At 37.9% G+C, this 12075-nt stretch overlaps 1 protein-coding gene across 1 annotated transcript; it reads left to right on the top strand.

The window, feature by feature from the left end:
* Positions 1-327: 327 nt before the first annotated feature.
* LOC145659687 (myelin-associated glycoprotein-like) lies at positions 328-6398 on the top strand. The gene is made up of 7 exons (XM_081722609.1): positions 328-337; positions 562-1017; positions 1165-1455; positions 1990-2610; positions 2698-2788; positions 2981-3760; positions 4886-6398. The coding sequence occupies exons 1-4, from the start codon at positions 328-330 to the stop codon at positions 2049-2051; spliced, it is 819 nt and encodes a 272-aa protein (XP_081578735.1). The 3' UTR covers positions 2052-2610; positions 2698-2788; positions 2981-3760; positions 4886-6398.
* The last annotated feature ends 5677 nt before the right edge of the window (positions 6399-12075 follow it).

The raw sequence follows: 12075 nt of genomic DNA, 5'->3' as shown, positions 1-12075 counted from the left end.
AAAGCTCCAGTAATATTCCAGTAAGGTTTGAATAAATATGTGAAGGATGACAGTTTATAAAGGAAGACTTTATTATTTATTAATTCATTTATTTATCAGAACATGCAGTCCTTTACATTCATTAACACTTTGGTGTAACTGAGCAGTTCAAAACTAAGTGTTGTGACAATAAAAAAAAACAACAACTTTTGTTGAATCTTTGAATAGTGCCATTCCATTGACACATGTTACTGTATTTGCGGAGTTTTTCTGGTGTTTTTAGAAGAAAACTCAAAAGGTTCCCATAATATTTGCAGAACACTATGTCAATGTGATGGTCATGCTTGCATGCCGGAGTGTACCCCGTTTCCCTGGCTACCTAAAGCACTTCCTTGTTTTCCTACTATCGTCTGTTACTATGGTGTCCTGTCTCCTCCCCTTTAGCTCCAGCTGTTCCTCGTTTGTCCTTCGTTAGTGTTCCTATTTAAACCTTGTCCTCTCGTCTTGTGTTTGTTGGTCATTATCTTCTTATTCTGTGGCACTGATTCTCTGTGCTCTAGGTGAAGTCACCATGAATTTAAGCTTTATCCACTTTGAAACCAACCTCTGTAAAGCTGAAAGCCAAAGACCATCCATCACAAAAGATCTGCACTGATCTAGTGAAGCTGAATAAACTCTACACTCTGTCCTGTCTCCCAGCTTCACTCCTGAGCTGCTCATGTCGATGCTCGAAGGTGCAGGTGCCAAAATCCGTTACAGCCATCAAAGGAACCTGTGTGGTGGTGCCGTGCAGTACCACATCTCACACATATGCGACTTGGTACAAGTATCAGCACTCTGGATACCCTCCAGTGTATTCTAATGACACCAAAGATATAATAAATCAGTTTAGAGGAAGGACATCACTCCTGGGAAATGCTACGCAGGGAAACTGTAGCCTAAAGATTGACAATGTTCGCCAAGAGGATGGAGGAATAAGTGTGTATGTATGGATCAATCCTCACAACATATATGGAGATTACACAGAGTTAAACGTCTGTGAGTACACAAGGAGAAACAATGTTCAAAACCTACACGCAGACAAGTTTATTAAGTAAATTTAATAAATAATTATGAAAATAATCATGACTTTGGCCCAGGTAATCATATTGACCACTGATTTTAACATTTGCATTTTTCATACAGTGGCACCTTCTGAGACTCACATTTCTGTAGAAAGCACACAAGTGGAGGGAACGCTTTTCTCTGCCAACTGCACAGTCCGGCACTCCTGTCCAGTGTCTCCACCTCTGCTGGAATGGCTGGGCCTGTCTTCTGTTTCTAATGAGGTGACCACTACACAGGACTCGGGTGGCTTGTGGGTTTCTGTGGCACACGCTCAGTTCAATGCCAGCCGTCGCAACCATGGTAAAAGGGTCACATGCAGGAGAATGTCAGATGGAAACACTGTGACTGGTGATGCACTTAACATCTTATGTGAGTAAAGACTACGCTAATGTTTTCCTCATTTTATACTAACAAATAGTTTTGAAAAATGTAAATTAAATATCAGGTTGGGTGGTGAGGGGGAGGTCATGAGTTTTAATTCATTGTTAAAAATCAAACCACCCTAAACATGCAGAAAAGAATGCCGGAGAAATTCAAACCATCAATGCTCAACGTGCTTTGCTGCCATCACAGTTGACACCTGTTGAGCAAAGGCTGTCAAACAACAGTTCTTACAGGCCACATTGTATTAATGTTATTACATCTAACAGCGCCAGGATGGCATGACTTATACATTTTCTTCAAGGACAGTTGCATAACCTTTTTATTTTATGTAGTGCTTTTCAGGATTTCCACCAGTGTCCAAATCATGCATTATTTATCATATGCAAATTGCTATTCAATACTTGGACCAATCAGTGTTTGGTACCATTATATTCAACTGAAACGGTTTTATTTTTAAAAAGTGATCTTATTCAAACCACTTGGTGCCCATCGGGATAACATTGTTTCTTCTGGTGCTAGGCCGAGATGTCCCGACCTTAGACCAAGACCTGACACGGAGGCCTTCTGAGACCTCACACTGAAGCCTACAGAGACCTTTTTTCTATATGAACCCAGTTTATTTTAAACCATCCATACTTTCTGATTACAATGCCATTTTAGTACCTCAATAGAATACATTCTCTCACAAGTGATTTGCTGTGGCCTCATGATGCTTTGTCACTCTAGAGACTTGAATAGCCAAACTGTGCATGACAGTCAAACCTTCACTGCCTCTTGCCCCTTTAAACGTGGGATATTGGGTTGGGTGCCACAGCAGTAAGATTTTGTGATTGTGTTGCTGATGACTTTGTCTCCGTGTCTCAGTCCCTCCCACCATCCTGCCAGACTCAGCCTGCTGGGAGAGGGAAGGATCTCTGCACTGCATGTGCTGGGTGGAGGCGGAGCCAAACGCCAGCATCTCCTGGACTGTTGATGGAAGAAGTGCTCTCCTTCCACACTTCAACATGACAAATAACTATACGGGAATGACGACAGTGTCAGTGATGACAGGGCCACCGGGCCAATTTGTAACTTGTGAGGCAGCAAACTACTTGGGCAATGACACTTACCAGATGTCTGGCTTTCCACAGCTGGCAAAAGGTACTGGATACTTCTCACTTGTGTGTAGGGGAAACCGCAGAAGGACATTGCTGCTTGTTCTTAAGTCATTTCCTCCATTCTTTCCAGGCACTGTTGGATTTTACTATTTCATTCTGGCGGCCATAGTTTTAATTGTGGTTGGAATTGTGCTAGTTGTCCACAGAAGACTGAAAAAGAGGTAGTTTTGTATGATTCATTTATACAGTCACAATTACATTTATCTGGTGTCTTAGTACTGGGCTAAAGTTAAACCCTAGCAGCACCTTCAATGGAGGAGTAGATATAAGGAGAGTGGAACGATAAACAAATGTTCTTATAAACTACAGCATTTCTCACATTTTCAGTGCTCTTCAATCTGCTTTAATTTCAGACATGAACACTTGAGAGGACCTAGAAAGGCAACAAGTTCAGAGTACACAACCCAGGCTAGGTAAGTCTAAAAGCTCCATCAATCATTTTAATGTTTAAAATATGAAAATTCAACGTTCTGGTGCACAGAAGAGATGGATGCATAGGGAAGGGAAAAAAAACATGGACTTCAGTCAGACAAAAAAAGTTTTATCTTGAAATAAAAGTATGGACAGTCTTTGACTATATTTGTCCTTGAATAATTTGAACATTGGGGGAATTCAAATTGCATATTAGAATGCAAAAAAAAAAAAATGTCTAGAAGATTGGGGATGTTTAATCCAAGGAAAACCAGCGTCAAAATTACAGAAAACTGAACACTAAAATGTAATTATCAAAAATGCTTTGCTGTCTTATTGGCCATTTTGAAGGTGTGGGTGTGCTTGGTGAGTATTCCTCCTTTACATTTTTGCCAAATCACAATACTTCACACATACATACAGTACAGACATACTTAAAGGGTTTCTTTAAGTACAGTCACAATTACATTTATCTGGTGTCTTAGTACTGGGCTAAAGTTAAAACCAGCAGCATCCCTTAATGGAACAGTAGATATAAGGAGAGAGGAACAATAAACCTTTTAAGGTCTATTGTTACCTTTTTTCTTTTTTAATAGACCAGATTTCTGTCTCACATATTTATAGTCTGTTTGCTCTTCAATCTGTACATACTGATTTAATTTCAGACATGAAAACTCAGGAGGAGCTAAAAATACAAGTTCAGAGAACCCAACCCAGTGTAGGTAAGTCCAAAAGCTCCTCTGCAGTCATGTTTGTAATCATTTTAATACGGAAATGACTCATTCTGGGTTGAACTGTAGCAAAGGAAAATATGCACTTCAGTCAGACAAAAGTCTTATTACCTAGAAATAGTGTGGACACAATCTTTATGTCCATATTTTTTTCCTTGAATAATCTGAATATTTGTTGAATTCAGAAACAAGTTGTATATTTGAATACAAAAACACCCAGAGGAATCTGCCCCTTCAAGGAAAACGTTTCTGAATGTTCATAGTTTTCTGTCATTTTGATCATTAAAAAATCTACAAATATGAACTTAGACACTGTAAATAATGTGAAAAACAACCGAATTCATCAGATTATAAACAAATCTTATTTAAACAGTTAAATTAATTGTCTCTTGATTAATCTACTGAATGTATTCAGATGCTTCACTACTGCTCCATCGTCTACTACTAGGCCTCAGTCCTCCACTGACCTGCCCACTTTAGACTCTAATTCCAGTTAGACTGTACACAAAAAATAAATTAATCTATTTAATTTTCAAATTAATTTAACTAGAGAATATTAACATTTTCATTTAACCTCGATTTGATTTGCAAATGAATAATGTAAGAAGTAATTGCTTCATGCAAATGTATTGTTCTAACATTTTTCAACTGTGTATATGTACAATAACAGTAAATATATTTTAAGTTATTACAATACTTAATTTTAATATGTTGTAGATGTTTTTTTCTAAGGAACACTGTTTTATTTATTTAGGCAGAACATAGAGTCAAGTAGAACCCAGACCAACACCCAACAGATGATGATCAATCATTTGTACAACTGATTTCTAAACTCATCATCTAATTATTAGGCCTTTCATAGTCTGAATCAGGTGGGCTGGGGCAGTGAAAATACAAACATTCAGAGCAGGGTGCCCCCCATATCTGGAACTGATGAACTCTAGTACTGAAGAAATTAGTGTTCCTCACATTCAACCCTGGAGAGTAAAAGCACTGTGTAGTTTACAGTTGACCCTGCTCAGACGCATCTATTAATTTTAAGTTTACTATTAAGTTTATTTTGTATGTATTAAGAACAGAGTCATGATGTTTTTTGTTTGATTGTTTGTTTCTTAGGATGACATGTCCAATATCTACCTGAAGGAATGATACTCTGCAAATATCCTGATGGCCTCAGCTGTCCATTTCTTCAGTACTCTTCAACCCAAAATGTTCAGAAATAGAATTCAGAGTATTGTGAACGGGGCAGGTGCGATGAGTAGTCCCTAGCAGGGGTGGGTGTGTCTCCCCTGCTAATTGGCTGACCAACCGTGACACATGGAGGCTTCAACATGCGCAGAAAAGGGCAGTGCTAAATTAATGTGAATGTTGTATGGATATGTGTGCTTGCAAAGCACAAACCATGTCTAAAAATAACAAGAGAAGAATTGATCCATTTCTTATACAACACTGCCCTGTTTTTATTAAGCCAGTGGACACAATAGGTATTCAACTTCATTTTTGGAAACGTTTTAATTTTACATGGGGCTATACAACTCTCTTTGGCTGTTCTGTGACTTAGCCCTTTCTGACTGAGTTCTTCCTGAATGACAGGAAACTCATATCTAAAAAGCAGAGTTAACGTGAGGCAGACGTTTCTCTTTCCTGCGATCATCGTCTTTGTAGACCTTTCACATACTTACTGGCTCATCTCTTCTGTGCTTTTAACACATGCCTTCAGTGTTCTATTGATTTCTGCTGTGGACAGCTGGATAATGCTATCCCAAAACAGATTTTCTGTGCAAATATTTTTGACATAAGGTATTTTTTACTCAAAATGTATAGTCATAAGCAAGTATAGGGTTAAATGAGGGGTTAATGCCCCGCTTTTAAGGAAAAAGTCAAATTTAGAAGAGAAACAAGGTTATAACATTTTTATTTTTTAATGCTATATAACAAGATGGTGGTATTTTAGTAGCAAGTAAATGCAGCAAAATTAACATTTAAAATATTCAAGTCTTAAAGTCTATAGTTTTTATCAGTAATAATGTAATAATACATTAAAGGGCTTAAACACATACAAAATGTTCTCATGATATAATGTAAAATCAAAAATGATATCACAGAAGACCAAACCCACCTCACTTAATGGATGAGATGTATGATAAGAGAAGATGTATCAGTAAATATTTCTGGAGTATATTTGCTTATAAATAATATGTTGAAAGGAAATCTGGTGACTTTTTTTTTTGTTGTGGATAAATGATTTCATGAGCGTATTAGCCATGGAGGCTTCAACATGCACAGAAAAGGGCAGTGCTAAATTAATGTGAATGTTGTATGGATATGTGTGCTTGCAAAGCACAAACCATGTCTAAAAATAACAAGAGAAGAATTGATCCATTTCTTATACAACACTGCCCTGTTTTTATTATGAACTACTTGCCATATGCTTAGTGCATATAATTGGATCATGACAGAGAACGGCACCAGTATGGTCATGTATTGATCAAATCTCAAAAAGAAAGTGTAAAGTCGTCTGAGCCACTAACCACATTTAGTTCAAAGAAATAGGAAGTCAGAACTATGACAGAGTTCAGGAAGTCAAATATCTATCATTAAGTGTTTTGTTTAAAGAAAGTAACCAAAGGACAGGTCTTTGTTACTGAGAGTGTGGTGTCTACAGCAGACAAAGGTAAGAAACATCAGCACAACAACAACCACCAATAATAATAATAATAATAATAATAATAATAATAATAATAATACTTTTCATAAGTTAAAACACAGCTCAAATGCTTTACAAACGTTTTGCAGTTGTGCACGTAAGACATGAAAGTATAGCCTATATAATAAAAATAAATCTACTATATACAATGTATATAAAAATGATGTTAAATAAAAGTACATATCAAATTCAAAAGTGCTTCAAAAAGCACTTTCCTTGCATATGCGATAGAGGATCTAATCATATTTTCTGTGGACACTATAGCAGGGGGTTCTGCTCATCAACAGAAGAACATTTTAAGAAACAACAAAAACAGAAACCCACATGGCTCAGCTAACATAACATGACCAAAGGACTGGTATTTATTTGCCAGCGCGTGTGGAAACATCAACACAACAACAACAACTACAATAATAATAATAATAATAATAATAATATAAAAATACTAATAAGAATGATATTTCATAGATTAAAATGCAGAAGTAGTGCATTTGTGCAAATATATATATACATATATAAACCAGACATAAACTGGTTTCACCATTTAGAGCTACAAAAAACAATTTCCCTGCATATGTGATAAAAGATCTGATAAGATTTTCTGTGGACACTATAGCAGGGGGATTCTGCTTATTAACAGAAAAACATTCTAAGAAAAACAACAAAAACAGAAATCCACATGGCTCAGCTAACATAACTAAAAGGTAACTAAAAACCAACAGTAATGAGGAATGCCTAAAACCTAGTCTAAGCTAATGCTGTTGACTGATGCTAATCCCCCAAAACAGGAACATGAAAACCACACTAGGCAAATAAGAAACTCAAGGCAAGATGCACTCAGACTTTATACAAGTGTGCTTTTACAGCTGTTTTGCACTGGTCAACGGAATACGCCATAGGTGCCAATATTGTTATGTTTCACACTCGTCTTAAAATTAATTCAACACAATTTTTTTGTTCCATAGTATTTGTTTAAAGCACCTTTTGCAGCAGTGACTGCCTTAACGCTTGCAAGCTTGATGCACCTTTCTATTGGAGGTTTCCCCAATTAATTAAAAAATAGAACATTTAATTAAACAATAAGGAATAATAAAAGATAAAGCAGATAAACACACCAAATTGATATACAAATAATTTTTTTAGATTGAGAAATTATTTTTGATCTGTTTTTTGAACCTGGTGAGACTGTTCCAGAATTATACTGTGTATGTGTTGGAAAACTGATCTAGGCTGAGGGTCTGAAATTCTAATGAAAAATGTGTAGACCTTGTTGTACTGAAACCTGTTTGTAAAGCATGGTGGCAGCTCAGTGGTTTAAGCTGTTTGTTTTTGGTCTTGTAATTAGACGTTCACACCCCACCACCAAGCTGCAACTGTTCGGTCCCTGAGCAAAGTTATATTCGGTCTTAAATGTAAAGGAGTCCAAAAGAAGACTGTGAGAAAATAAACAGGAATATTTGGTTAATTTAATAAATATTTATATATCAGAAGTTCTGAAAATGTGGATGAAAGTTTACATAATTAGCTAAAGACATCATTCTAACAAACCATTTCTGTAGAATATGTAAAGAGATTTTATTACTTTTGAAAGTACTGACCTGGATAATATTACAGTAAGATAAGTACTAACATAGTTTCTCATGAATGAGTATACCAAGAAATTTAGTACAGTGGACCTGTGTTCATATTGAATTAGAAATATAAACTGGGGGGAGTGTATCAATAGATACAGATTATTCAACTAAGATTGCTTAGTAGTGTTTTAGTGATTGCTTCTGTATCAACTGGGAAGAAGTTTGGTTTTCACCTGCATTACAGTGTCTTATAGAATATAGTTACAGAATGAAAGCAAGCACTCCGTCACTGAGATTCAAACTGAATTGGGTTGGGAATGGCTTAGAAAAAGAATCACCACCTGCCAGTACAAGCAGTATGTTCCAACTTCCACCATGTTTTTCCATCTCTTATCTAGGTTACAGTGTGCAGTAATGGACAGAGTGATTAAACTCTTTCTAACAGGTAAAGATCAACAGACCATGCTTTTACCTGTCTGTGAATGTGATGATGAATGTCCCATGTTATGCCCCACAGAGTAGAAAACGTACTCAGAATGTTCACTGTAGGTTACTGATATATTCATCAGTAGTCAGTAAAGGAAGACAGTGCGCAGTGAAACTCACAGACTGCATATCCCCTCATATCCGCAAGACTTTCTGTAAAAGCAGCAATGACCAACAGAGACAGAGTAAGCGTCCAGCAGGGTGGAGATAAGATGCAACTCAAGGATGGTAACAAGTTCAACATCAAAAAGTACAACAGTCTGTACTTCTTGAACATTGTACAATGTATTATAGAAAGTGCAAGGACGAGCTGAAGTTACAGGCCTACAGCAATGCTGACTAGGCAGCAGACAGGCGAGATAGTGTTTCAGTCTAAGTAAAACAGATGGTTTGATTTCATGGAAAACTAAGAAACAACCCACAGTTGCACAAATGTTAAGCGGAGTATATGGCCATTACTGCTACTGCACAGGTGGGTATATACCTCATTCAGTTACTTGCTGGAATTGATAGTGAAACTCGCCATATGACAATGAAAATATCCAAGGTTAATCAAGCTGCAATTGCATTAACACAAGAGCTTGTAAGCAGACAGAGGTGCAAGGATATTGATAAGTATAACTTTATCAGAGCTACGTTGAGTAATGAGAAAATTTCTTCGACATTTTATTTAACAGAAGAAATGGTCGCTGAAAGGGTATGTTTCCCAGTTCAAAAGCTGAGACCCCCCCTTTCAATTTGAGTCAAGTTGTTAAGGAGAATGTCGCCATCGTCACAATCCCTTGCAAGTGAATTATTTCTTGTCACCAATCTACTATCCAAAGTGCACGTCAACAAGCTGAATAAACTCTGCACTCTGTCCTGTCTCCCAGCTTCACTCCTGAGCTGCTCATGTCGATGCTCAAAGGTGCGGGTGCCAAAATCCGTTACAGCCATCAAAGGAACCTGTGTGGTTGTGCCGTGCAGTACCACATCTCACACATATGCGACTTGGTACAAGTATCAGCGCTATGGATACCCTCCAGTATATTCTAAAGACACCAAAGATATAATAAATCAGTTTAGAGAAAGGCCATCACTCCTGGGAAATACTATGCAGGGAAACTGTAGCCTAAAGATTGACAATGTTCGCCAAGAGGATGGAGGAATAAGTGTGTATGTATGGATCAATCCTCACAACATATATGGAGATTACACAGAGATAAAAGTCTGTGAGTACACAAGGAGAAACAATGTTCAAAACCTACACGCAGACAAGTTTATTAAGTAAATTTAATAAATAATTATGAAAATAATTATGACTTTGGCCCAGGTAATCATATTGACCACTGATTTTAACATTTGTATTTTTCATACAGTGGCACCTTGAGAGACTCGCATTTCTGTAAAAAGCAGACAAGTGGAGGGAACGCTTTTCTCAGCCAAATGCACAGTCCGGCAATCCTGTCCAGTGTTTCCACCTCTGCTGGAATGGCTGGGCCTGTCTTCTGTTTCTAATGAGGTGACCACTACACAGGACTCGGGTGGCTTGTGGGTTTCTGTGGCACACGCTCAGTTCAATGCCAGCCGTCGAGACCATGGTAAAAGGCTCACATGCAGGAGAATGTCAGATGGAAACACTGCGACTGGTGATGCACTTAACATCTTATGTGAGTAAAGACTACGCTAATGTTTTCCTCATTTTACATTATCTAAACGTTTTGAAAAATGTAAATTAAATATCAGGTTGGGTGGTAGGGGGATTGATGAGAATAAATTTAATTCATCGTTAAAAATAAAACCACATTAAAAATGCAACAAAGAATGCCAGAGCATTTCAAACCATCAAATGAACTGCTAAACTCTAATTGAGAAACTCTGTATTGTATCCTTGCATAATCTAGTTTGTGGACTATATGAAATAAGGCTTTATGAATATATATAGTTTATATTAAATTCATTTCTGCAGATGCCCCAACAAATGTGAACATACATACCAGTGGAACAACGCCTGTGGTTGAGGGTAGTAACATCTCATTAACATGTAGTAGTGACAGCAACCCTCCAGTGGCCAGCTATGAGTGGCGCATCATCCAAATGAATAGCAACATTAACCACAAGACAAGAAGTTTATTGCTTCAAGATGTCAGACGAGATATGAAAATCTCCTGCATTGCCCATAACTCCATCGGACTGGGTGAATCAGACCAACTGTCTCTGAATGTCCATTGTGAGTAGCTGGTGCATTTACTTTTTCAACATGCTTTGCTGCTATCACAGTTGACACCTGTTGAGCAAACGCTGTCAAACAACAGTTCTTACAGGCCACATTATTACACTGATATATTCTTTAGATTATTTAACACAATAGATTCAATAAAATCTCAATATCAATTCCTTTATTTTGTACATCAGGTATGTTATGGGGAAGAAATCCCTAAATTGATGTGTGTCTGTTCTGAATTGTAGTCTGACACCTCAGCCTCAGGGAATTATTACACTATTTTACGTACTTTGGAATGACTCATGGTAAGAGATGATTGGACACATGGACCTGCTCAATCTACTCTCATATACTGTGTTAGAATTACTGCACATGTTTTAATCATGGGAGGGTTGATTTATATCTTCGAGAGATAAGATGTGCATGTCCATAATCCATCAAGCATTCATAAAAGAGTCACTCTTGGTCAAGTGAACTGTTTGTTGACCGTGGTCTTTGTTAACCTCTCTCCAGAGACTCTCTGTGACTGTACTGTCACTATTGTGTCATACCAGAAGCTTCAGTACTTCCTGCCCCTTTAACTCTTTGTTAGTGGACTGGGTGTTACAATATATTCATACAGTCTTATAGTAACAGAGTTTGTTACTTAATCGTGCTGCTATAGACATTTACATTTATGGCATTTAGCTGACTGAGTACAACCTGAGCAATTGAGGGTTAAGGGTTTTGCTCAGGGACCCAACAGTGGCAACTTGGCAGTCATGGGGCTTGAACCAGCAACCTTCCAATTATAAGTCAAGTACCTTAACCACTGGCTGTATGCACTCAATGCACGTCTAAACAGATCTGAAAATTAATGCCCCAGAAACAGAATCTATATGTGAGGGACTTTTTGCTTTGAGATGACAAGGGAAACATGAAAGTCTCTTGCAAGTATTTTGCTGTGGCCCCATGATTCTTTGTCCTTCTAGAGCCAGACTGTGGTTGTAATAACACCAGTGTGTCATGCAAACCTTCACTGCCTCTTGCCCCTTTAAACGTGGGATATTGGGTTGGGTGCCACAGCAGTAAGATTTTGTGATTGTGTTGCTGATGACTTTGTCTCCGTGTCTCAGTCCCTCCCACCATCCTGCCAGACTCAGCCTGCTGGGAGAGGGAAGGATCTCTGCACTGCATGTGCTGGGTGGAGGCGGAGCCAAACGCCAGCATCTCCTGGACTGTTGATGGAAGAAGTGCTCTCCTTCCTCACTTCAACATGACAAATAACTATGCGGGAAGGACGACAGTGTCAGTGATGGCAGGGCCACCGGGCCACTTTGTAACTTGTGAGGCAGCA

The sequence above is a fragment of the Electrophorus electricus genome, chromosome 1 (assembly GCF_041902795.1).
Source record: "Electrophorus electricus isolate QZ-2024a chromosome 1, ASM4190279v1, whole genome shotgun sequence".
NCBI lineage: Eukaryota > Metazoa > Chordata > Actinopteri > Gymnotiformes > Gymnotidae > Electrophorus > Electrophorus electricus.
This window is presented reverse-complemented; position numbering and strand designations above follow the sequence as displayed.

Coding starts and splice junctions, on each gene's coding strand:
- LOC145659687 (XM_081722609.1), top strand. Junction 1,018..1,164: donor TTACACAGAGTTAAACGTCT/GTGAGTACACAA, acceptor TTTTTCATACAG/TGGCACCTTCTGAGACTCAC. Junction 1,456..1,989: donor TGATGCACTTAACATCTTAT/GTGAGTAAAGAC, acceptor TTCTGGTGCTAG/GCCGAGATGTCCCGACCTTA.